Source organism: Oncorhynchus mykiss, chromosome 2, assembly GCF_013265735.2.
Source record: "Oncorhynchus mykiss isolate Arlee chromosome 2, USDA_OmykA_1.1, whole genome shotgun sequence".
Taxonomy (NCBI): Eukaryota; Metazoa; Chordata; class Actinopteri; order Salmoniformes; family Salmonidae; genus Oncorhynchus; species Oncorhynchus mykiss.
The window spans coordinates 78,826,466-78,854,445 of NC_048566.1; the positions used below are offsets into that span (position 1 = coordinate 78,826,466).

At 43.4% G+C, this 27,980-nt stretch overlaps 1 protein-coding gene across 2 annotated transcripts in view; it reads right to left on the reverse strand.

Annotated features, from left to right (window-relative positions):
* The window catches only part of LOC110497066 (low-density lipoprotein receptor class A domain-containing protein 3), a 142,568-nt gene extending 115,568 nt beyond the window's left edge, over window positions 1-27,000 (reverse strand). The window contains exon 1 of one of the 2 annotated variants that reach the window (XM_036956343.1): window positions 26,652-27,000. In XM_036956343.1, coding sequence (XP_036812238.1) covers window positions 26,652-26,706 — 55 coding nt within the window. In that variant the 5' untranslated portion in view covers window positions 26,707-27,000. The remainder of the gene's footprint in view (window positions 1-26,651) is intronic. The other variant, XM_036956334.1, reaches the window with a different exon arrangement.
* Between the last annotated feature and the right edge of the window lie 980 nt (window positions 27,001-27,980).

Here is a 27,980-nt window from a genome sequence, read left to right on the forward strand (position 1 = left end):
GACGCTCAAGTGTTTTAGTACTATATCTCTTGACACAATGATGAAAATAATCATGGCCTCTAAACCTTCAAGCTGCATACTGGACCCTATTCCAACTAAACTACTGAAAGAGCTGCTTCCTGTGCTTGGCCCTCCTATGTTGAACATAATAAACGGCTCTCTATCCACCGGATGTGTACCAAACTCACTAAAAGTGGCAGTAATAAAGCCTCTCTTGAAAAAGCCAAACCTTGACCCAGAAAATATAAAAAACTATCGGCCTATATCGAATCTTCCATTCCTCTCAAAAATTTTAGAAAAGGCTGTTGCGCAACAACTCACTGCCTTCCTGAAGACAAACAATGTATACGAAATGCTTCAGTCTGGTTTTAGACCCCATCATAGCACTGAGACGGCACTTGTGAAGGTGGTAAATGACATTTTAATGGCATCGGACCGAGGCTCTGCATCTGTCCTCGTGCTCCTAGACCTTAGTGCTGCTTTTGATACCATCGATCACCACATTCTTTTGGAGAGATTGGAAACCCAAATTGGTCTACACGGACAAGTTCTGGCCTGGTTTAGATCTTATCTGTCGGAAAGATATCAGTTTGTCTCTGTGAATGGTTTGTCCTCTGACAAATCAACTGTAAATGTCGGTGTTCCTCAAGGTTCCGTTTTAGGACCACTATTGTTTTCACTATATATTTTACCTCTTGGGGATGTCATTCGAAAACATAATGTTAACTTTCACTGCTATGCGGATGACACACAGCTGTACATTTCAATTAAACATGGTGAAGCCCCAAAATTGCCCTTGCTAGAAGAATGTGTTTCAGACATAAGGAAGTGGATGGCTGCAAACTTTCTACTTTTAAACTCGGACAAAACAGAGATGCTTGTTCTAGGTCCCAAGAAACAAAGAGATCTTCTGTTGAATCTGACAATTAATCTTAATGGTTGTACAGTCGTCTCAAATAAAACTGTGAAGGACCTCGGCGTTACTCTGGACCCTGATCTCTCTTTTGAAGAACATATCAAGAACATTTCAAGGACAGCTTTTTTCCATCTACGTAACATTGCAAAAATCAGAAACTTTCTGTCCAAAAATGATGCAGAAAAATTAATCCATGCTTTTGTCACTTCCAGGTTAGACTACTGCAATGCTCTACTTTCCGGCTACCCGGATAAAGCACTAAATAAACTTCAGTTAGTGCTAAATACGGCTGCTAGAATCCTGACTAGAACCAAAAAATTTGATCATATTACTTCAGTGCTAGCCTCTCTACACTGGCTTCCTGTCAAAGCAAGGGCTGATTTCAAGGTTTTACTGCTAACCTAGAAAGCATTACATGGGCTTGCTCCTACCTATCTCTCTGATTTGGTCCTGCCGTACATACCTACACGTACGCTACGGTCACAAGACGCAGGCCTCCTAATTGTCCCTAGAATTTTTAAGCAAACAGCTGGAGGCAGGGCTTTCTCCTATAGACCTCCATTTTTATGGAACGGTCTGCCTACCCATGTCAGAGACGCAAACTCGGTCTCAACCTTTAAGTCTCTACTGAAGACTCATCTCTTCAGTGGGTCATATGATTGAGTGTAGTCTGGCCCAGGAGTGGGAGGGTGAACGGAAAGGCTCTGGAGCAACGAACCGCCCTTGCTGTCTCTGCCTGGCCGGTTCCCCTCTTTCCACTGGGATTCTCTGCCTCTAACCCTATTCAGGGGCTGAGTCACTGGCTTTACTGGGGCTCTCTCATGCCGTCCCTGGAGGGGGTGCGTCACCTGAGTGGGCTGAGTCACTGATGTGGTCATCCTGTCTGGGTTGGCGCCCCCCTCCCCCCCCCTTGGGTTGTGCCGTGGCGGAGGTCTTTGTGGGCTATACTCAGCCTTGTCTCAGGATGGTAAGTTGGTGGTTGAAGATATCCCTCTAGTGTTGTGGGGGCTGTGCTTTGGCAAAGTGGGTGGGGTTATATCCTTCCTGTTTGGCCCTGTCCGGGGGTGTCCTCGGATGGGGCCACAGTGTCTCCTGACCCCTCCTGTCTCAGCCTCCAGTATTTATGCTGCAGTAGTTTATGTGTCGGGGGGCTAGGGTCAGTTTGTTATATCTGGAGTACTTCTCCTGTCCTATTCGGTGTCCTGTGTGAATCTAAGTGTGCGTTCTCTAATTCTCTCCTTCTCTCTTTCTCTCTCTCGGAGGACCTGAGCCCTAGGACCATGCCCCAGGACTACCTGACATGATGACTCCTTGCTGTCCCCAGTCCACCTGGCTGTGCTGCTGCTCCAGTTTCAACTGTTCTGCCTTATTATTATTCGACCATGCTGGTCATTTATGAACATTTTAACATCTTGGCCATGTTCTGTTATAATCTCCACCCGGCACAGCCAGAAGAGGACTGGCCACCCCACATAGCCTGGTTCCTCTCTAGGTTTCTTCCTAGGTTTTGGCCTTTCTAGGGAGTTTTTCCTAGCCACCGTGCTTCTACACCTGCATTGCTTGCTGTTTGGGGTTTTAGGCTGGGTTTATGTACAGCACTTTGAGATATCAGCTGATGTACGAAGGGCTATATAAATAAATTTGATTTGATTTTGATTTGATTTGTGGCATATGTTAGTTAAACTATCCCCAATTCAATGGAATTGCAACCCTCTGCATTCACAATGTATTCTTCTATCACATGTGCAGTGCACTCTTCCATCACATGTACAGCTGATTCTCAAGATCTTGCACACTAATGAGATGCTATTGAGCCCACACTACTACTGTCTGAGCCAAGGACTACATGCTTTCTGGTAAGTTTTGATTACAATACTGAGTGGGGTGAATATATTTTATATAACATATAATTTATAGCGCAACTGGTCCTTGTTTGGGAACACATACACCAAAGCAAGCAACAGGCTGACCAATACAAGGGTTGAAAAATTGGTGGCCATCCGGGCAAATTTGAGGCTTTTTGAGCCTGAGAACGAGCCATCCTCAACAAGGTTGGAAAGTGACTGTGAAGATGAGGCCTCAGAGTCTGATGTTCAAGAGTTGGGCATTGAGGAGGTCCAGGGAGGAGACATGGAAGCCTGAGAGGAAGACAACCAAAGATTTAGTTTCTAGACTATCATTTTACAGATGCATGTTGAAAACGTTTTTGGTTTCTGATAAGACGGATCATTGGGGATCATTCAATATTAACTTTCTATTGTTGTTCAGTGAAATCATCTCGTGAATTAAAGTTCAATTCGTAACTAAATAGTTTTTTTTCTATTGGAAGGATTTAATCATTTGCAATTATGTCTACTTATGATAGACCTTTTACCTTATTGCCAATTGATATGGTAAATATATCCAATGCAGAAGACATCTACATTTAAATGGTATTAATATTACATTTGCATATTTTTCTGTTAATTCTGATATATTTCTGTTAATTCCCACGGAACGTTTCCACCTCTGAATATTCCCCAAAATGTGCAACCCTACAGCCACCTCTCTGTGCAAGTGGTGGCTGTTTAACAATCGGATGGCCTTGAGATAGATTGGAAATCAGCTTCTCTCTATCTCAGCTCTGATGCACCTGTATTGACCTCGCCTTCTAGATGGAAGCGGGATGAACAGCTGCCTTCTTCACTACACTGTCTGTGTGCGTGGACCATTTCATTTTGTCGGTTATATGTACACAGAGGAACTTTCCACTGCTGTCCCGTCAAGGTGCTCCCTTTGCTGTTTCCTGAAGTCTGTTGTTTTGCTAACATTAAGTGAGAGGTTATTTTTCTGACACCACACTCTAAGGGCACCCACCTCCTCCCAGTCTCGTTGTTGTTGGTAATTGAGCCTACCACTGTAGTGTCGTCTGCAAACTTGATGATTGAGTTGGAGGCGTGCACGGCCACGCAGCCGTGGGTGAACAGGGAGTATAGGAGAGGGCTGAGAAAGCACCCTTGTGGGGCCCCAGTGTGGAGATGGATCAGAGGAGTGGAGATGTTGTTTCCTACCTTCACCACATGGGGGGCGGTCCGTCAGGAAATACAGGACCTAGTTGCACAGGGCGGGGACGAGACCCAGGGTCTCAAACGTTTTTTTTTTTTTTACCTTTATTTAACTAGGCAAGTCAATTAAGAACAAATTCTTATTTTCAATGACGGCCTAGGAACAGTGGGTTAACTGCCTGTTCAGGGGCAGAACGACAGATTTGTACCTTGTCAGCTCGGGGATTTGAACTTGCAACCTTTTTTAGTCCAACGCTCTAACCACTAGGCTACCCTGACACCCCAAACTTAATGATGTGTTTGGAAGGTACAATGGTGTTGAATGCTGAGCTGTAGTCAATGAACAGCATTCTTACATAGGTATTCCTTTTGTCCAAATGGGATAGTGCAGTGTGCAGTGTAATGGCGATCGCATCGTCTGTGGACCTATTGGGGCGGCAAGCAAATTGGAGTGGGTCTAGGGTAACAGGTAGGGTAGAGGTGATCTGATCCTTGACTAGTCTCTCAAAGCACTTCATGATGACAGAAGTGAGTGCTACGGGGCGAAAGTCAATTAGTTAATTTACCTTAGCTTTCTTGGTAACAGGAACAATGGTGGCCATATTGAAGCATGTGTGGACAGCAGACTAGGATAAGGATTGATTGATTATGTCCGTAAACACACCAGCCAGCTGGTCTGCGCATGCTCTGAGGATGCGGCCAGGCATGCCGTCTGGGCCTGCAACCTTGCAAGGGTTAACGCATTTAAATATTTTACTAAAGGAGAAGGAGAGCCCACAGTCTTTGATACAGTCACTGTATGTAATAACACTTAAGGTTTTCTGGGCTACCAATGTAAGAAATAATACATTAAAAAACTAAAATACTGCAGTTTCCTAAGGACTTGAAGTGAAGCTGCTGTCTCTATCGGCACCATCTTGAAACATGCCAGTCCTTTCGTAGTACATTTTCCACAACAACAAAAAATCTAAACAATTGAAATAGTATTTGAATAAATAATCGAAAACTGTGATTATTTTTGTATTTTTTATTTAACCTTTATTTAACTAGGAAAGTCAGTTAAGAACAAATTCCTATTTACAATGATGGCCTACTAAAAGGCCTCCAGCAGGGACGGGGGCTGGGATAAAAATATATTTTTTAAATGTTTTGACAAAACACACATCACGACAAGGGAGACAACACAACACTACATGAAGAGAGACCTAAGACAACAACATAGCAAGGCAGCAACACATGACAACAGAGCATGGTAGCAACACAACAACATGGAAGCAAGACAACATGGTACCAGCACAAAACATGGTGAAGCATCAATGGGCACAGACAACAGCACAAAGGGCAAGAAGGTAGAGACAACAATACATCATGCAAAGCAACCACAACTGTCACTAAGAGTGTCCATGATTGAAAATAGTTTATTTTCGTTTGCACTCTTTAGCATATTTAGCTAGCAGCCTCTATTGAAATTCTCTATTATTTTTGCTAAATTTTCGTTTTTTGGCGCCCTATTGTGTACTAAACCGGTAATACCATATATCCCCTATGAGACAAGGACAGTTTGACGATATGAAAATCTGTATACCGCCCCACCCTATTAGAAATACATCAAAACACAACAAAGTAAAGACCCCTGACAACTAATATCAACAGTTATATTGCATTTCAATGTATTTCGGAAAAATCGGTGATGGAATTTCACCAATTAAATTGCCTACAATGGGAAATCATAATACTCAGTTGGGTTCACAAGTTTGGACAGCACAGTACAGCACAGTAAAGAAAAGTATAGTATAGTTCAGTACAGTAGAGTACATTAGAGTTGAGTACACTAAAATGTACTGTATTATACTTTACTCAATGGTTCTGTGCTGTACTCTACTGAGCTCTACTTTGATTTTCAAATTTGTGAAACATAGGAAGTCTATGATTGGTTCAGATTTAGTACGGTTCGGACTAAAAAATGTGATACTGTTTGGGGGCAGAGCTCATTAAAATAATAGCCAGAATGTAGAATAATGGTGACTGTTACAGGCTTTGGTTTTTCCATTTATGTTTTGAGGTTGGACTTTAGCACGTACAGCTTGTTAGTACGTAGGGCGCACCGATTGGTGTCACTTCATTAATAAGTATGTGTTACACCTGTGCTGGTTGCCATCTTGTTAGTGGGAAGGTGTTTCACCTGTGCTGGCCCAGTGCTCCAGTTGTATTGATAGATGAGGACGGTTAACACTTTTAATTGGTGGGCCCTATTTAGATTTTTAGACAAATGATCCTTTATCTGATTTTGTTTTCCTCCACCTTTTTTGGTTTGTTTCCCGTCTTTAAGTTTGGTGTGGTTTTTCTTTTGTTTGGTGGGTGCTAATTGTGGGTGTCTTTGGTTCCAGTTGTTGTTGCTAGTCAACTTTCAGTAGACACCCCATGAGTGGCTTTCAGAACCCCTCCTTAAACACCACCTGTTTTGGTTGTTGTCAGTGACTTTGTTAGTTCCCCCTTCTGTTTGAGCGACATTTGGCTTTTCTTGCTGGGGAACGTAATTGAAGTTACTAATTAAACTTTGGATGGTGTATCAATACACCCAGTCACTACAAAGATACATTCGTCCTTCCGAACTCAGTTGCCAGAGAGAAAGTAAACCGCTGAAGGATTTCACCATGAGGACAATGGTGACTTTAAAACCGTTGCAGCGTTCAAAGGCTGTGATAGGAGAAAACTGATGGCTCAACAACATTGTCATTACTCCACAATACTAACCTAAATGAGTGAAAAGGAAGCCTGTACAGAATAAAAATATTCCAAAACATGCATCCTTTTTGTAATAATGCACTAAAGAAACAATGTGTTCCTCCTCTCTCTTCTGCCTGAATTCACCTCTCCTCACTATAATTGTTCAGACAGGCAAAAATTATTGCTTTCCTGCTTTACTTGACATATTCCATCAGCCATTACACACCAGGGAGAACAGCCAGGCTCTGGTATAATCCTCTGAGCTGATCTGGGCTTAATGAGAGGGATTTTCAGGTAGCAATAATGAGATGTTCAATATCAATATCATGGGGTCTTAAGTCAAATCTTTTAAATGAACTGTGACAAAGTGGTAATTATTTATAGTCTGCCAAATTGAGATTGATCTTATTTGTTCATTTATGCATTTGCCTGGGAGAGTTACATCAAATGCGTAATGGCTTTTGCGCTGCAGATTTTCATCTGTGATTGGAGTTTTACCCCAGAGGTTGGTGAATGAGATGTGTATCCATGTGAGTGAGCACTGTGGAGATAAGGTGGAGATAATTCCACTGGCAGCCTCAGCTGAATGCCAATATGCTGTGAGTCCATGAGTCCATCATTCTGTCAGTCACTAGTCTCTATAATAATTTGTTACTCTTGCAATTATGTTTACATGAAGAACCACAGAGATAAAGCATATGCAATGGTTTTGGTTTAGTATTCATATGAATATTTATCCAAAGGAATGTGGTCTTCTCTGTGGAAGGATGACTGAGAAAAGGCAGAAACATAGGAGCATGTCAAATTGGGTGTCAAATTAAATTACATTTAAAAATCAAGGCATACAGTGCCTTCAGAAAGTATTCACACTCCTTGACGTTTTCCACATCTTGAAGTGTAACAAAGGGTTTAAAATGGGTTTGTCATTTTTGGTCAACGATCTACTGTACACTGTAGAGGTCGACCGATTATGATTTTTCAACGGCGATACCGATTATTGGAGGACCAAAAAAGCCGATACCGATTAATCGGCCGATTTGATTTATTTATTTATTTGTAAGAATGACAATTACAACAATACTGAATGAACACTTATTTTAACTTAATATAATGCATCAATAAAATCAATTTAGCCTCAAATAAAAAATGAAACATGTTCAACTTGGTTTAAATAAAGCAAAAACAAAGTGTTGGAGAAGAAAGTAATATATGTCACGTTCTGACCTTAGTTCTGTTATATTATCTTTATTTTAGTATGGTCAGGGTGTGAATTGGGTGGGTTGTCTATGTTCGTTTTTCTATCATTTGGGATTTCTGTGTTTGGCCTAGTATGGTTCTCAATCAGATGCAGCTGTCAATCATTGTCCCTGATTGAGAATCATACATAGGTAGCCTGGTTTCACTTTTGAGTTGTGGGTGTTTATTTTCCGTGTCAGTGTTTGTGCCACACGGGACTGTTTCGTTTGTGTCATTTATTCACGTTTGTTGTTTTGTATTTCAGTGTTCATTTTGACTAGACATTATGGACACTTACCACGCTGCGCATTGGTCCTCCGATTCTTCTCGCTACTCCTCCTCAGAAGAGGAGGACGAGATCCATTGCAATATGTGCCATGTATGTGCCATGTAAAATATGTGCCATGTAAACATGAGAACATATGAAAGTTGGTGGTTCCTTTTAACATGAGACTTCAATATTCCAAGGTAAGAGGTTTTAGTTTGTAGTTAATATAGTTTTATAGGACTATTTCTCTCTATACCATTTGTATTTCATATACAGTGCCTTGCGAAAGTATTCGGCCCCCTTGAACTTTGCGACCTTTTGCCACATTTCAGGCTTCAAACATAAAGATATAAAACTGTATTTTTTTGTGAAGAATCAACAACAAGTGGGACACAATCATGAAGTGGAACGACATTTATTGGATATTTCAAACTTTTTTAACAAATCAAAAACTGAAAAATTGGGCGTGCAAAATTATTCAGCCCCCTTAAGTTAATACTTTGTAGCGCCACCTTTTGCTGAGATTACAGCTGTAAGTCGCTTGGGGTATGTCAGTTTTGCACACCGAGAGACTGACATTTTTTCCCATTCCTCCTTGCAAAACAGCTCGAGCTCAGTGAGGTTGGATGGAGAGCATTTGTGAACAGCAGTTTTCAGTTCTTTCTACAGATTCTCGATTGGATTCAGGTCTGGACTTTGACTTGGCCATTCTAACACCTGGATATGTTTATTTTTGAACCATTCCATTGTAGATTTTGCTTTATGTTTTGGATCATTGTCTTGTTGGAAGACAAATCTCCGTCCCAGTCTCAGGTCTTTTGCAGACTCCATCAGGTTTTCTTCCAGAATGGTCCTGTATTTGGCTCCATCCATCTTCCCATCAATTTTAACCATCTTCCCTGTCCCTGCTGAAGAAAAGCAGGCCCAAACCATGATGCTGCCACCACCATGTTTGACAGTGGGGATGGTGTGTTCAGCTGTGTTGCTTTTACGCCAAACATAATGTTTTGCATTGTTGCCAAAAAGTTCAATTTTGGTTTCATCTGACCAGAGCACCTTCTTCCACATGTTTGGTGTGTCTCCCAGGTGGCTTGTGGCAAACTTTAAACAACACTTTTTATGGATATCTTTAAGAAATGGCTTTCTTCTTGCCACTCTTCCATAAAGGCCAGATTTGTGCAATATACGACTGATTGTTGTCCTATGGACAGAGTCTCCCATCTCAGCTGTAGATCTCTGCAGTTCATCCAGAGTGATCATGGGCCTCTTGGCTGCATCTCTGATCAGTCTTCTCCTTGTATGAGCTGAAAGTTTAGAGGGACGGCCAGGTCTTGGTAGATTTGCAGTGGTCTGATACTCCTTCCATTTCAATATTATCGCTTGCACAGTGCTCCTTGGGATGTTTAAAGCTTGGGAAATCTTTTTGTATCCAAATCCGGCTTTAAACTTCTTCACAATAGTATCTCGGACCTGCCTGGTGTGTTCCTTGTTCTTCATGATGCTCTGCGCTTGTAACGGACCTCTGAGACTATCACAGTGCAGGTGCATTTATACGGAGACTTGATTACACACAGGTGGATTGTATTTATCATCATTAGTCATTTAGGTCAACATTGGATCATTCAGAGATCCTCACTGAACTTCTGGAGAGAGTTTGCTGCACTGAAAGTAAAGGGGCTGAATAATTTTGCACGCCCAATTTTTCAGTTTTTGATTTGTTAAAAAAGTTTGAAATATCCAATAAATGTTGTTCCACTTCATGATTGTGTCCCACTTGTTGTTGATTCTTCACAAAAAAATACAGTTTTATATCTTTATGTTTGAAGCCTGAAATGTGGCAAAAGGTCGCAAAGTTCAAGGGGGCCGAATACTTTCGCAAGGCACTGTAGTTAGCAGACTATATACACAGCAAAAGACTGCAACTGTTTCCATGAGACAGTGAGCAATCATTTGAGCCCCACTGCTGATCCTCGCCTGGACCAACCAAATAATCATGACATGACAGGATTTGCTAATATGAGAGTTATTCCCCATTTTTCACAACACCAAACATATAAATATATGCATACACTCACCTCAACATCATCACTTTTCAAAGTGCAATGACGTGTCCGTATCACCAACCAACATAGATACAACCTCTTTCACAGTAAAAAGTTGTGCCCGCTGCAGCGCCATTTTGAGTAATAAAAAAATACATTAAGGTCAAATGACCACATACCATATTTCAGTTTTCTGGTTGGCAGCCACGAAAATACTACAACAGGATGTTAGCAAGTTAATTTTGCGATATTGACACATTATTGTTAGAAAAAAAGGCTGTTCATGTTTCAATTACTAACGTTTTCAACAGCCGCAAAGGGTTCTAAAGGGTTAATCACACTTTGTATTGTGTATCACACCCAGTCACAACAAAGATACAGGGGTCCTTCCTAACTCAGTTGCCAGAGAGGAAGGAAGTTGCTCAGGGAATAGTGATTTTACAGTTACAGAGTTTAATGTCTGTGATAGGAGAAAACGGAAGATGTATCAACAGCATTGCAGTTACTCCACAATACTAACCTAAATAACAGAGTGAGAAGAAGGAAGGTTGTACAGAATAAAATTATTACAAAACATGCAGTCAACACATCACTGAGTACCAATCTTTATATTTTCAAGCATGGAGGGTATGCTTGTCATCTAGTGAGTTTTATACGATAAATGTATGCAATAGAGCTAAGCACAGGCAAAATCCTAGAGGACAACCTGTTTCAGTCTTCTTTTCAACAGACACTGGGAGACAAATTCACCTTTCAGCAGGACAATAACCTAAAACACAAGGCCAAATCGACACTGAAGTCGCTTACCAAGACAACATTGAATGTTCCTGAGCAGCCTAGTTACAATTTTGACTTAAATTGGCTATCTCGCAATGATCAACAACCAACTTGACAGTGCTTAAATATATATTTTTAAGAATGAACAAATATTGTACAATCCAAATATGCAAGCTCTTAGAGACTTACCCTAAAAAACTCAGCTGTAAACACTGCCAAAGGTGATTCTAACATACATTGTCTCAGGGGGATGACATTTTTTCTAAATCAACATATGTTAGTGTTTTACTTTTCATAAATGGCAAGATTTTTTTTCCATTTTGACATTAGAGTATTTTGTGTACAGTCATGGCCAAAGGTTTTGAGAATGACACAAATGTTAATTTTCACAAAGTCTGCTGCCTCAGTTTGTATGATGGAAATTTGCATATACTCCAGAATGTTATGAAGAGTGATCAGATTAATTGCAAAGTCCCTATTTGCCATGCAAATGAACTGAATCCCCCAAAAATATTTCCACTGCAGATCACTCTGTCATGCTGATTGAGTTTGAATAACAGACTGGAAGCTTCAAAAGGAGGGTGGTGCTTGGAATCATTGTTCTTCCTCTGTTAACCATGGTTACCTGAAAGGAAACACGTGCCGTCATCATTGCTTCGCACAAAAAGGGCTTCACAGGCAAGGATATTGCTGCCAGTAAGATTGCACCTAAATTAACCATTTATGGGATCATCAAGAACTTGAAGGAGAGCGGTTAAATTGTTGTGAAGACGGCTTCAGGGCGCCCAAGAAAGTCCAGCAAGTGCCAGTACCTCTCCTAAAGTTGATTCAGCTGCTGGTTCAGGACACCACTAGTACAGAGCTTGCTCAGGAATGTCAGCAGGCAGGTGAGTGCATCTGCACGCACAGTGAGGCGAAGACTTTTGGAGGATGGCCTTGTGTCAAGAAGGGCAGCAAAGAAGCAACTTCTCTCCAGGAAAAACATCAGGGACAGACTGATATTCTGCAAAAGGTACAGGGATTGGACTGCTGAGGACTGGGGTAAAGTCATTTTCTCTGATGAAACCCCTTTCCGATTATTTGGGGCATCAGGAAAAAAGCTTGTTTGGAGAAGACAAGTTGAGCGCTACCATCAGTCCTGTGTCATGCCAACAGTAAAGCATCCTGAGACCAATTATGTGTGGGGTTGCTTCTCAGCCAAGGGAGTGGGCTTAATCACAATTTTGCCTACGAACACAGCCATGAATAAAGAATGGTACACCTCCTACAACAGCAACTTCTCCCAACCATCCAGGAACAGTTTGGTGACGAACAATGTCTTTTCCAGCATGATGGAGCACCTTGCCATAAGGCAAAAGTGATAACTAAGTGGCTCGGGGAACAAAACATCAATATTTTGGGTCCATGGCCAGGAAAACTCCCCAGGCCATAATCCCATTGAGAACTTGGTCATTCCTCAAGAGGTGGATGGACAAACAAAACCCCACAAATTCTGACAAACTGCAAGCATTGATTATGCAAGAATGGGCTGCCATCAGTCAGGATGTGGCCCAGAAGTTAATTGACAGCATGCCACGGTGGATTGCAGAGGTCTTGATAAATAAGGGTCAACACTGAAAAAGGTTGACTCTTTGCATCAACTTCATGTAATTGTCAATAAAAGCCTTTGACGCTTATGCTTGTAATTATATTTCAGTATTCCATAGTAACATCTGACAAAAATATCTAAAGACACTGAAGCAGCAAACTTTGATAAAATGTATATTTGTGTCATCCTCAAAACTTTTGGCCACGACTGTATGTACAACTCCAGTACATACACTGTACAACTTAAGAGCTGTGCGTCCTCTGAAACACAACCCAACCAAGCCGCACTGTTTCTTGACACAATGCCCACTTTACCCGGAAGCCAGCCACACCAATGTGTCGGAGGAAACACTGTACACCTGACGACTGTGTCAGTGAGCACTGCGCCCGGCCCGCCACAGGAGTCGGTAGCAAAACCCTCCCCTAACCCGGACGATGCTGGGCCAATTGTGCACCGCCACATGGGTCTCTCGGTAGTGGCCGGCTGCGACAGAGCCTGGACTCGAACCCAGATTCTCTAGTGACACAGCGATGCAGTGCCTTAGACCACTGTGCCACTCGGGAGGCTGAGACATCTCAATTCTGAGTTGGCGTTTCACATTTTAAAACATTTTGTTCCATGAGTAAATACTTTCTTCAGTGGTGAGTGGGACCTGGAGTTTATCCCTGTTCAAACAGTGAGTTTCTCTGGATAAGCCAAGATGTGTAGAATATATGTGTAGAATACATGTGTAGAATATATACAGTATAGAGTTCAGCGCTCCACTGCAACCGCATTCATATAGCCATTAATATATTTCTACAAACTACCCATACACTTTGCCAATACATCCAAACTAAAATGCAGTGCAGCCCAAACACTATGATAACATTTAGTAGATGCTCTCATCCAGAGTGACCTTCACTCAGCACCTTAGTACACAATCAATGTTACATAACAGATAGTACACAAGAGCAAATAATAAATCCTGTAAGCCAAATGATCCAGTCTCCCTCCCCCCCTCCCTGGACGAGATCCGTGTCTCTGTTGACCTTAGAAGATCTTTGTTTGGATTGACAGAGGGATTGACAGAGGGATGCTGGGATTGCGGTCAAAAATATTCTGTCGGTGTCCCCGGTGCCACACTGTGTGACACAACACAGCAAACTACTCCTGATCGCAAGGACAGCAGGGGACCCAGCTGTCTGGAAGGCAGCAGTCAATCACCCTCTCAGGCAAGAGGGGTACAACACAGGGCCATGCTAATGGCTTTTTCCTACATACAACACGAACAACAAGAGAGAACAGAAGAAAACATACAGAGAGAGATGGAGAGATGAGGTGTGTGTAGGCGTCACAAACAATCTGAAGGTTTATTTGGTTCTTCATGGGAGATACCAAGTCATATCCACTGCCGCCCCCCACCCAGCATGAGGGGAATGGAATCTCCAACCTCATGAGGGTTCCTTGTTTCCGTGGCGATGGTGGGTTAATGGGTCGCCAGGAGACAGCTCTGCAGTGACATGAAACACTGCCATGTACTCACTCAACACGGCACTGTCATTTCATTCTAAAAGACTGCATTCAGATAAATAAAAGCAGACCTGCTGCTATTCCTTGGCTTTGGCTTTGTGTGTGTGCCAGTGAATTAGTGCAAAACAGACAAAAATACAGTCTGACCTAGCTCACAGAATAAGTCCTACATCTCATATTACAGTTTGGAAGTTGCATTTGTGAGAGGCCGTTACAATGAAGAGTAGACTAGTGACTGCAGCAATATTATAAAGTCCAAGGGGAAGAGTATACAGCACATTCTAGGCCAGACCATGGTGAGCCGTAGGATTAACAAGTCATACTTTATGAATAGCTATTATTCAAATGTTTCACCGGGGCTACAAACTTTCACCCACCGAAGTTAGCGGTACAATGTCTTCGAGCTTCGAAAAGTATGTCAGAAAAGATTCTAAGCTATCATTGAATAAAACCCACTCCAACCAGTCTAGGGTTTGATCTTGTTTCCAGGTAAGTAGATATGATCAATAGAAGACAACTAAACCTTTCATGGAATAGCATAGAACTTTAGATCGATCAGCAATCCATTTCTAATGAGTTCTCTGGACATCAGTTGGTTTTTTTACCCCTCTGTGTTGCTTTCCTCTCTTCTTCTGTTTCCGCTCCGATCAATACATCTCCAAATAGATCAGCTCCATGAAACATGAAGCAGCATGATTTAATAGATCACTGAGAAGAGCCCAGGTTGAATGGAAGGAGATGCTGCATCTCAGGTAGAGACAGACAGAAGAATCACATCAACTATTTATTTATCCCATCCAAATTAAACAAATAATTATACAGAACGAATAGCAAACTGGTCTGATGCATCCCACTGCATGTAGTATTTTATTCAGGAGTTTAATAATTGCCGATAGAGGATACGTCTGCGCAGTGCAGAAAAAATCCCAGATCTGCTGCAACAACTGAATTCTGTCTGTAGTGGTCTGGTCCAGCGCAGTTCTTTAACAGGCATACAGGTTCAAATCACAGCACTGCTATTGGGTTTAGAGTGTGGTGCTGTGCTGGGGAAACGTGACTCCTGCCATGTGGCTTTGTTTAACAACTCTGGGAACTGGAACAACCTCTCTCAAAACACAAGGCAGGCCTAATCCAAGGGACACAATAGGACTTTGATTGGAAGCATATTAGATTATGTAAAACACACACACACACACTGTATGCACAAACCGTACAGACATACATACAGTCACAGACATTCGCCTGACACGCGGACGGACACACACACACTAAAGATGTGTACGGTTATTAGAATATTCGAATGGACATTAGTATTTGAATACTTGTGTGAGCATTCATTTTTACAACAACAACAAAAAACTATTTGAACCCTGAAAGGGCTTTTTCTAAATTACATTTAAATATTCATGTGATATACTATGACAATCAATTATTAATTAATTATTCAATGTAGTCTTTACCATAAAAAGACCCGTAGCCGACCGGTAGCCTTCACCTGTGTTGCTTGTTGTTTATGTTGGCCAATCAAAGTGGAAAAGAGGTTCTTCAAAGTTAGCGAAATGAGAAGGAGTAGTCTACAAGGAGGAACCAACAGGTAGGCTGTTTCATCTGAATGGGGTTGTAGGCTACAAGGACGAACCAACAGGTAGGTTGTTTCATCTGAATGGGGTTGGGGAGAAAGCACAGCATGTAGCCTATAGCTAGCTAGGTTCCCTAGGCTACTCCAGTCAAGAGAGGCACTGCTATATGGGATGATAAATAACATTAAGGCTGCCACGTGTTTTTCGCAAAATTCATGATACTATTTGAATAGTGAAATTATTTTTGAACCCCCATACCTAACACACACACACACACACACACACACACACACACACACTAGGACTGCACGATAGGGGCATTTTCTTTTTTTCTTTTGTTACAAATATTGCGATTGCGATTTGACTTGTGATATTGATCAAAATACTTGGGTGAACTGTTGGAATATTTAAAATTGAATGATTTATATTAAGAAGCAAAGTGAAAAGCAGCATCATTCTTGTTTGTAACAATTTGTTGACTGCATTTGACCTAACAGAACAGCATGAAACGTATATTGAATTGAATAATAAGGAGGAGGAACTGTACTACTTGATTGACAGGGGGGGGCAGATGTTACACGTGGCTTAGAGGCATTTCGAAAATAGTGCATGTGATATCCTTAATGTACGCCAAGATTTCGATATGAATTAGATTAATTATGCAGCCCTAACTAACGCATGCGCACGCACACACACACACACACAGGGCTAGCCACTAACCCCCCTTCCCCTGACAACAGGAAAACCCAGGAGCAAAATATGAACCAAAACAATACACAACAGGGTTCACCAGGGTGTCACCAAGTGAGAAATTACTGTGCCATCCGACGGTGCTTATGTATGAAAACATCGGACCACCTGTCTCCTGCGGTGTGAGGTACTACTGGGACTGTAATGGAACACATTCATCTTGATTAAGGAGATATCGGAGCATGCTCCTGTCAGTTTGCTCACATTGCCATTGCTGATGATCCAGCTTTGGCTCGCTGCGTTACAGTAGTAAATACAATAAGAAGTGAGGATGGCAGATATAGCGGATAGTCATACAGTACTAAATAGTATCTACCCTCTTATAGTGAGAAGTGATAGCTGGTGTGTTTGTCAGGTTGAGAGTGCAGTATCAGGCCATGAGGCATCAGCAAGCCAATAAGGTGTGACAGATGTGGTATGCCAACACTATCGTCTGATCATACATTCATATTGACAGGCGAGACATGGGGAACACCCTTATTCCATACCGCACACAGATTACTAATAAAAGCTTTATTGGCCTTTGTCACTTCACACACAGAGTAATTCCAACTATATTCCAACCAGGTCTGTTGTGATTGATAGGGTTCATTATAACAAGAATACTTTACTGTCCAAGCTGGCAGAACACATACAGGGTGCCAGAGAAAAGAGTCACAGGGGAAAGGAGATTACAAACAGAGGGGGTCCTTTTTGGAAAGATATATTTACAATACACGCCTTGTGTTTTAGGTTATTGTCCTGCTGAATTACATTTCCCAGTGTCTGTTGGAAAGGTTTTCCTTTAAGATTTTGCTTCATTCTGCTTTTGTTTTATAATCCTGAAACCCCCCCCCCCAATCCTTAACAATTACAAGCATACCCATAATATGATGCAGCCACCACTATGAGTGGTACTCAGTAATGTGTTGCATTGTCTTTGCTCCAAACATAACACTTTGTATTCAGGACAAAACCTTAAATTGCTTTGCCACATTTTTGCAGTATTACTTTAGTGCCTTATTGCAAACAGGATGCTTGTTTTGGAATATTTTTATTCTACAAAGGCTTCCTTCTTTACACTCTGTCAATTAGGTTAGTATTGTGGAGTAAGTACAATGTTGTTGATCCATCCTCAGTTTTCTCCTATCAAAGCAATTAAACTCTGTAACTGTTTTAAAGTCACCATTGGCCTCATGGTGAAATCCCTGAGCAGTTTCCTGCTTCTCCGGCAACTGTGTTAGGAAAGACGTATGCATCTTTGTGGTGACTGGGTTTAATGACACACCATCCAAAGTGTAATTAATAACTTCACCATGCTCAAAGGAATATTCAATGTCAGATTTTTTTAATTTGTACCCATGTACAAATAGGTGCCATTCTTTGCGAGGAATTGGAAAACCTCCCTGGTCTGTGGTTGAATCTGCTCAACTGAGGGACCTTACAGATAGTTGTATGTGTGAGGTACAGAGAAAAAAATAATGTTAAACACTATTATTGCACACAGAGTGAGTCCATACCACTTATTATGTGACTTGTTAAGCACATTTTTACACCTGAATTTATTTAGGCTTGCCATAAAAGGGGTTGAATACATACTGACTCAAGAAATGTAAGCTTGTCATTTGAACTTTATTTCCCGAATACAAAGTGTTATGTTTTTGGGAAAATCCAACATATCACTGAGTACCAATCTTCATATTTTCAAGCATGGTGGTGGCTGCATCATGTTATGGGTATGCTTGTCATCAGCAAGGACTAGGGAGTTTTGTTTTTGATTTTTTTTAAATTGAAGAATAATGTACAAATATTGTACAATCCAGGTGTGCAAAGCTCTTAGAGATTTACTCAAAGACTCACAGCTGTAATCGCTACGAAGGGTGATTCTAACATGTATCGACTTAGGGGTGTGAATACTTATGTAAATCAATGCATTTCCGTACTTCATGTTCAATAAATTTGCCAACATTTTCTGTCATTATGGGGTATTGTGTGTAGACGGGAGAAAAAAAAAGTAATCCATTTTGAATTCAGGCTGTAACAAAACAAAATGTGGAATAAGTCAAGGGGTATGAATACTTTACTTTCTGAAGACACTGTATGCATACATTTATGACACTGTAAATTAAAAAAATCAAGCACTCTATTCCCAACTAAAGTAATCAACAAACTGTTCTGCAATACTGAGACAAAGACACTGTGACTTGTCCCAAATTGCACAAGTGCCAAACCAATGAGAAATGAATTAGAGATACAGACAAAGACATCAAGACAATGGCGTCAGCTAAAGAAAATACAAACTTTCACCCATTCCAGAATGTATAATGATTAACAGAATATCAGCTGGTTTGGATTTAGATGTCAGAACTAAATCCATTTTAGAGCACAAACAACCAGTGAAAATTAAATTCTATTTAAACTGTGTATATCTTACAAACGGACAGGTGGTATAGGCTACACGGCGGAATTATTTGGGTCTACAGTTCTGTGGACAACTCAACTCTGTACCCAGATGTCGCCTTTAAATCTGAAACATGTGTTTGAACAATAATGAGGCATTTTCTATTGAACTCCCATTGCCTTCACAGAGTGGCTGCAGATGTTTTGCACAACAAATCAATTCTCAATGGTCTGTCTTTATTCAAACTGCGTAGGGTGTTCATAGGTCTATGTATATCAACTGGCTAATAGTCATCATACTAGTATTCCTACACTGGACTTCATTAAAAGAAAATCAAGCAGCCCTTTTATTTAGCTACACGTTAAAACAATGTTTTTTAAAAGTGTTTCTGTGTAGTTACTCCTCTCAATAGGTCTCTGATGAGAATAGGTTAATTTCAACAATTCTAAATTCCATCCATGAGTAGGCCCACAACTTTCATATTGAAAGCAGAGCAAAACCTGTCCTGGTAATGTAATAAATCAGACAGGTTCAAAAACTATTTCAAATATATTAATTCGTTTCACAAAAATTTGAACAACTACTCATTCAAGGGTTTTTCTTGATATAAAAAAAAAAATTCTACATTGTAGAATAGTGAAGACATCAGAGCTATGAAATAAGAATCATGGAATCATGTAGTAACCAAAAAAAGTGTTAAACAAATCAAAATATATTTTATATTTGAGATTCTTCAAAGTAGCCACCCTTTGCTTTGATGACAGCTTTGCACACTCTTGGCATTCTCTCAACCAGCTTCATGAGGTAGTCAAATGGAATGTGTTTCAATTAACAGGTGTGCCTTGTTAAAAGACCATTTGTGGAATTTCGTTCCTTCTTAATGTGTTTGAGCCAATCAGTTGTGTTGTGACAAGGTAGGGGTGGTATACAGAAGATAGCCCTATTTGGTAAAAGACCAAGTCAATATTATGGCAAGAACAGCTCAAATAAGCGAAGAGAAACAGTCCATCATTACTTTACGGCATGAAGGTCAGTCAATCCGTGTTATGGTGCGTGAATGAGGACCCAAAAGCGAATTAACAAACAGAGTACTTTAATGACGAACATACGTGGGCTCAGATGGACAGGTAGATTCCGACAGGACAGGACAAGGTTGCAGCACACACGATGATAGTCTGGTTCAGGCATGAGACACATAAACAAACAAACAAGAATCCGACAAGGACAGGAGCAGAAACAGAGACAGATATAGGGACCTAATCAGAGGGAAAAAGGGAACAGGTGGGGAACGGGGTGAATGGGTAATTAGGAGGAGACAAGGCACAGCTGGGGAAAAGAGGGGGAGAAAAGGTAACATAACAACGACCAGCAGAGGGAGACAGGGTGAAGGGAAAGGACAGAGACAAGACAACATGACAGTACCCCCCCACTCACCGAGCGCCTCCTGGCGCACTCGAGGAGGAAGCCTGGCGGCAACGGAGGAAATCATCGATCAGCGCACGGTCCAGCACGTCCCGAGAGGGAACCCAACTCCTCTCCTCAGGACCGTACCCCTCCCAATCTACTAGGTACTGATGACCACGGCCCCGAGGACGCATGTCCAAAATCCTACGGACCCTGTAGATGGGTGCGCCCTCGACAAGGATGGGGGGGGGGGGGGGGAAGACGAGCGGGGGCGCGAAGAACGGGCTTGACACAGGAGACATGGAAGACCGGGTGGACGCGACGAAGATATCGCGGCAGAAGAAGTCGCACTGCGACAGGGTTAATGATTTGAGAGATACGGAATGGACCAATGAACCGCGGGGTCAACTTGCGAGAAGCCGTCTTAAGGGGAAGGTTCTGAGTGGAGAGCCAAACTCTCTGACCGCGACAATATCTAGGGCTCTTCGTTCTACGCTTATTAGCAGCTCTCACAGTCTGCGCCCTATAACGGCAAAGTGCAGACCTGACCCTCTTCCAGGTGCGCTCGCAACGTTGGACAAAAGCCTGAGCGGAGGGGACGCTGGACTCGGCGAACTGAGATGAGAACAACGGAGGCTGGTACCCGAGGCTACTCTGAAAAGGAGATAGCCCGGTCGCAGACGAAGGAAGCGAGTTGTGGGCGTATTCTGCCCAGGGGAGCTGTTCTGACCAAGACGCAGGGTTGCGAAAAGAAAGACTGCGTAAGATGCGACCAATAGTCTGATTGGCCCGTTCTGCTTGACCGTTAGACTGGGGGTGAAAGCCGGAAGAGAGACTGACGGAAGCCCCAATCAAACGGCAAAACTCCCTCCAAAATTGAGACGTGAATTGCGGACCTCTGTCCGAAACGACGTCTGACGGAAGGCCATGAATTCTGAAAACATTCTCGATGATGATTTGTGCCGTCTCTTTAGCAGAAGGAAGCTTAGCAAGGGGAATGAAATGAGCCGCCTTAGAGAACCTATCGACAACCGTAAGAATAACAGTCTTCCCCGCTGACGAAGGCAGTCCGGTGACAAAATCTAAGGCGATGTGAGACCACGGTCGAGAGGGAATAGGAAGCGGCCTGAGACGGCCGGCAGGAGGAGAGTTACCGGACTTAGTCTGCGCGCAGACCGAACAAGCAGCCACGAAACGACGCGTGTCATGCTCCCGGGTGGGCCACCAGAAACGCTGGCGAATGGAAGCAAGCGTACCCCGAACGCCAGGGTGACCGGCTAACTTGGCAGAGTGAGCCCACTGAAGAACGGCCAGACGAGTAGGAACGGGAACGAAAAGAAGGTTCCTAGGACAAGCGCGCGGCGACGGAGTTTGAGTGAGTGCTTGCTTTACCTGCCTCTCAATTCCCCAGACAGTCAACCCGACAACACGCCCCTCAGGGAGAATCCCCTCGGGGTCAGTGGAGGCTACTGAAGAACTGAAGAGACGAGACAAAGCATCAGGCTTGGTGTTCTTAGAGCCCGGACGATAAGAAATCACGAACTCGAAACGAGCGAAAAACAGCGCCCAACGCGCCTGACGCGCATTAAGTCGTTTGGCAGAACGGATGTACTCAAGGTTCCTATGGTCAGTCCAAACGACAAAAGGAACGGTCGCCCCCTCCAACCACTGTCGCCATTCGCCTAGGGCTAACCGGATGGCGAGCAGTTCGCGGTTACCCACATCATAGTTACGTTCCGACGGCGACAGGCGATGAGAAAAATACGCGCATGGGTGGACCTTGTCGTCAGAGAGGGAGCGCTGAGAAAGGATGGCTCCCACTCCCACCTCTGACGCGTCAACCTCGACAACGAACTGTCTAGAGACGTCAGGTGTAACAAGGATAGGAGCGGATGTAAAACGATTCTTGAGGAGATCAAAAGCTCCCTGGGCGGAAACGGACCACTTAAAGCACGTCTTGACAGAAGTAAGGGCTGTGAGAGGAGCTGCCACCTGACCGAAATTACGGATGAAACGACGATAGAAGTTCGCGAAGCCGAGAAAGCGCTGCAGCTCGACGCGTGACTTAGGGACGGGCCAATCAATGACAGCTTGGACCTTAGCGGGATCCATCTTAATGCCTTCAGCGGAAATAACAGAACCGAGAAATGTGACGGAAGAGGCATGAAAAGTGCACTTCTCAGCCTTCACGAAAAGACAATTCTCTAAAAGGCGCTGGAGGACACGTCGAACGTGCTGAACATGAATCTGGAGTGACGGTGAAAAAATCAGGATATCGTCAAGGTAAACGAAAACAAAGATGTTCAGCATGTCTCTCAGGACATCATTGACTAATGCCTGAAAGACAGCTGGAGCGTTAGCGAGGCCGAAAGGAAGAACCCGGTATTCAAAGTGCCCTAACGGAGTGTTAAACGCCGTCTTCCACTCGTCCCCCTCCCTGATGCGCACGAGATGGTAAGCGTTACGAAGGTCCAACTTAGTGAAAAACCTGGCTCCCTGCAGGATCTCGAAGGCTGAAGACATAAGAGGAAGCGGATAACGATTCTTCACTGTTATGTCATTCAGCCCTCGATAATCTATGCAGGGGCGCAGAGACCCGTCCTTCTTCTTGACAAAAAAAAACCCCGCTCCGGCGGGAGAGGAGGAGGGGACTATGGTACCGGCGTCAAGAGCTACAGACAAATAATCTTCGAGAGCCTTACGTTCGGGAGCCGACAGAGAGTATAGTCTACCCCGGGGGGGGGTGGTTCCCGGAAGGAGATCAATACTACAATCATACGACCGGTGTGGAGGAAGAGAGGTGGCCCTGGACCGACTGAACACCGTGCGCAGATCGTGATATTCCTCCGGCACCCCTGTCAAATCACCAGGCTCCTCCTGTGAAGAAGAGACAGAGGAAACAGGAGGGATAGCAGACATTAAACATTTCACATGACAAGAGACGTTCCAGGAGAGGATAGAATTACTAGACCAATTAATGGAAGGATTATGACAAACTAGCCAGGGATGGCCCAAAACAACAGGTGTAAAAGGTGAACGAAAAATTAAAAAAGAAATGGTTTCACTATGATTACCAGAAACAGTGAGGGTTAAAGGTAGCGTCTCACGCTGAATCCTGGGGAGAGGACTACCATCCAGGGCGAACAAGGCCGTGGGCTCCTTTAACTGTCTGAGAGGAATGTCATGTTCCCGAGCCCAGGTCTCGTCCATAAAACAGCCCTCCGCCCCAGAGTCTATTAAGGCACTGCAGGAAGCTGACGAACCGGTCCAGCGTAGATGGACCGACAAGGTAGTGCAGGATCTTGAAGGAGAGACAGGAGTAGTAGCGCTCACCAGTAGCCCTCCGCTTACTGACGAGCTCTGGCCTTTTACTGGACATGAAGTGGCAAAATGACCAGCGGAACCGCAATAGAGACAGAGGCGGTTGGTGATTCTCCGTTCCCTCTCCTTAGTCGAGATGCGGATACCTCCCAGCTGCATGGGCTCAGCACCCGAGCCGGCAGAGGAAGATGGTAGTGATGCGGAGAGGGAGGCGACGGAGAGCGCAAGCTCCTTTCCACGAGCTCGGTGACGAAGATCAACCCGTCGCTCAATGCGAATAGCGAGTTCAATCAAGGAATCCACGCTGGAAGGAACCTCCCGGGAGAGAATCTCATCCTTTACCTCTGCGCGGAAACCCTCCAGAAGACGAGCGAGCAAGGCCGGCTCGTTCCAGCCACTGGAGACAGCAAGAGTGCGAAACTCAATAGAGTAGTCTGTTATGGATCGATTGCCTTGACATAGGGAAGACAGGGCCCTGGAAGCCTCCTCCCCAAAAACAGATCGATCAAAAACCCGTATCATCTCCTCCTTAAAGTCTTGATACTGGTTAATACACTCAGCCCTTGCCTCCCAGATTGCCGTGCCCCACTCACGAGCCCGTCCAATAAGGAGAGATATGACGTAGGCGACACGAGCAGTGCTCCTGGAGTAAGTGTTGGGCTGGAGAGAAAACACAATATCACACTGGGTGAGGAACGAGCGGCATTCAGTGGGCTCCCCAGAGTAACACGGCGGGTTATTGATTCTGGGCTCCGGAGATTCGAAAGCCCTGGAAGTGGCCGGTGGATCGAGGCGGAGATGGTGAACCTGTTCTGTGAGGTTGGAGACTTGGGTGGCCAGGGTCTCAACGGCATGTCGAGCAGCAGACAATTCCTGCTTGTGTCTGCCTAGCATCGCTCCCTGGATCTCGACGGCTGAGTGGAGAGGATCCGAAGTCGCTGGGTCCATTCTTGGTCGGATTCTTCTGTTATGGTGCGTGAATGAGGACCCAAAAGCGAATTAACAAACAGAGTACTTTAATGACGAACATACGTGGGCTCAGATGGACAGGTAGATTCCGACAGGACAGGACAAGGTTGCAGCACACACGATGATAGTCTGGTTCAGGCATGAGACACATAAACAAACAAACAAGAATCCGACAAGGACAGGAGCAGAAACAGAGACAGATATAGGGACCTAATCAGAGGGAAAAAGGGAACAGGTGGGGAACGGGGTGAATGGGTAATTAGGAGGAGACAAGGCACAGCTGGGGAAAAGAGGGGGAGAAAAGGTAACATAACAACGACCAGCAGAGGGAGACAGGGTGAAGGGAAAGGACAGAGACAAGACAACATGACAATCCGGAACATTTCAAGAACTTTTAAAAAGTTTATTCAAGTGCAGTCGCAAAAACCATAAAGCGCTATTATGAAGCTGTCTCTCATGAGGACCGCCACAGGAAAGGAGGCCCCAGAGTTACCTCTGCTGCAGAGGATAAGTTCATTAGAGTTACCAACCTCAGAAATCGCAGCCCAAATAAATACTTCACAGAGTTCAAGTAACAGACACATCTCAACATCAACTTTTCAGATGATACTGTGTGAATCAGGGCTTCATGGTCGAATTGCTGCAAAGACCACTACAAAGGACACCAATAAGAAGAGGAAACTTGCTTGGGCCAAGAAACATGAGCAATGGACGTTAGACCAGTGGAAATATGTCCTTCGTCTGATGATTCCAAATTTTAGATTTTTGGTTCCAACTGCTGTGTCTTTGTAAGACGCAGAGTAGGTGAATGGATGATCATCACATGTGTGGTACCCACCATGAAGCATAGAGGTGGTGTGATGGTGCTTTTCTGGTGACACTGTATGTGATTTATTTAGACCAGCATGGCTACCACAGCATTCTGTAGCGATATGCCATGCCATCTGGTTTGTGCTTAGTGGACTATCATTTTATTTTTCAACAGGACAATGACCCAACACACCTCCAGGCTGTGTAAGGGCTATTTGACCAAGAAGGACAGGGATGGAATGCTGCATCAGATGACCTGGCCTCCACAATCCCCTGACCTCAACCCAATTGAGATGGTTTGGGATGAGTTGGACCGCAGATTGAAGAAAAAGCAGCCAACAAGTGCTCAGCACATGTGGAAACTCCTTCAAGACTGTTGGAAAAGCATTACAGGTGAAGCTGGTTGAGAGAATGGTTAGTAAATTATTCCATATGTGTTATTTCATAGGTTTGATGTCTTCACTATTATTCAACAATGTAGAAAATATACAAAATTAAGAAACCCTTGAATGAGTAGGTGTGTCCAAACTTTTGACTGGTACTGTACATTCGAAGTAAGTTTTCAGATAGGCCTATCTTTTATTTGAAAAATAAACCAAGTAGTTTAATATATTTATAAATAGACTTTGAACGTTTTTGAAGGACTCAAATACACCGACTCAAATACACTCCCATGCATTTAACCCAGGTATTTGAAAAAAGTATTATAACACTATCAAGTAAAAATTATTGTTTAGGGCTGTGTATTTGAAAATACTCATAAAATAAAGTTTCAATACCAGATAGTCATGTACATGTATATGAAACCAGGTCTGCATACAATCCCATGTCTGCTGCTAGAAGTGTAGATTGAGGCAGAAGAGGCTAGACTTCCCTACAGCTTCTCAGGGCCCAGCTGCCATGGCACAGATTGACTTGTCAACCACCCTCGTCATAATTTGCCTACATCCTCTCCCTCTGCTTCAACTCTAAACAGCTTCCACACATCAATAAAAGAAGGGGAATTGTATAATTGCCCGCTGCTATTGGGTTTGCAAAAGCAAAACAACGGTGCGTACAGTATCCAAGCTAAATCAACGTCGCAGCCTATGATGGTGCACATACTTTGCCCCAACTCTGTTTGAAGTTAGAGGTGGCTACTTTGTAAGGTTGTGACAACAACGATATCGTGGACACAAAAGTAAAGAATAGGCTACGAGGTAATTGTTACTTGTTGCGAAAGCACGCTTGTTCTTTTCTGATCTCCTAGAGCAGTCTCAGCGGCACTGTTTGAAGCGCCAACAGAAGTGAAAGCTTGAACACTGAAAGCTAGTAGTTTGAAACTTACCAACCAAGCTTGAGCCCGTCCCCGAACCAAGCAAGAGGTACCAGATCCACATCATATGGTATTTTTCAGCCTGCTTTTATCCACCCCGCCGTGGCCAACAATCTGGGCAATATAAAACGTATTTGGTTCACTCCGATCTTCACTTCTCTGGGTGTTTTATCCTTTTTCTCTCTCTTCGGGACAAAGTTCTAAAATCGCTTGCGAAAAGAGGTGGATTATCGCTGGGACAAACGTCGGGAATACGGGCTAGGGAGAAGGATGGCGGTGGCAGGGGAGTTGGAGTGAGTGGGGATCGGGTTAGCGCTGTGAGAGAGAGGCGGAGACTTGTGGTTGCTACAGAAGACAAGAGGTCGGTTGGGAGTATGACCATGTGCAGCACTCACAAACTCTATATCACATAACTTGTGATATAGCCAGGCCAATGTTTATTCAAAAAGTGTGGCACATCCTATTCTATTCATCCATTAGTTATTCCTCCTTTATACGTACTTTATTGGCTTGTGAGAGGAAATCTCTTTTGACTTTAGATACATGGGAAAAGCAATGTCGCATGTGTGCGTGTATGTGTGCACTTGAATTAGCTACAGCTCCTTGTTTGCTCTCTGCCCCTAAAAAATCGAATTAATGAAAACATCAGTTTACATTTTTGGGGGATAAATGTGCATGTTCTTTTCTCCCTATGTGAACTTCCATTTCAATAAGAGAAGAACATTTTACCTTCATGACCCACTGGGCAAGTCAGTTGACAATCTGTCTTCTGCCCCTGAACAAGGCCATTAACTCACGGTTCCCATTTACAATGACAGCCTACATGGGTACCTTGTCAGCTCTGGGATTTGATCCAGCAACCTTTAGGTTACTGGCCCAACGCTCTAACCACTAGGCTACCCACCACCCCAATATGCATGTACAGTACAACACTATTGTGAAAAGCATCACTCTTTATAACACACATACAAACACACACTCAAGCATGCATGCATCTACACATACTCATGCATGCATGCGTACACAAACACATCAGTCTGGCTGTCAGTGTCAGTGTTGTGAAAAGTGTATAAACCCTGAGAATAGAGGGAGCAGACAGAACAGAAGCGATGCGCTTTCACCTGAGTGAACCTTTTCTCTTTATCATGCAATGCAGCTGTGTGAAGTCAAAGCCCAGAGTGTGTGTTTCTGAATGTGTTTGTCGGCTGTGTAAAAGTCAAAGACAGCCCCAGTTCAAACACAAAAACTGCTTCTGAGCCCCTACTATCGAACAACCTCCGGCCCTGAAAGAATTCATCAACACATTGCTTATCAAGGCAGTAGAGCCTGGAGCAGGCAGGC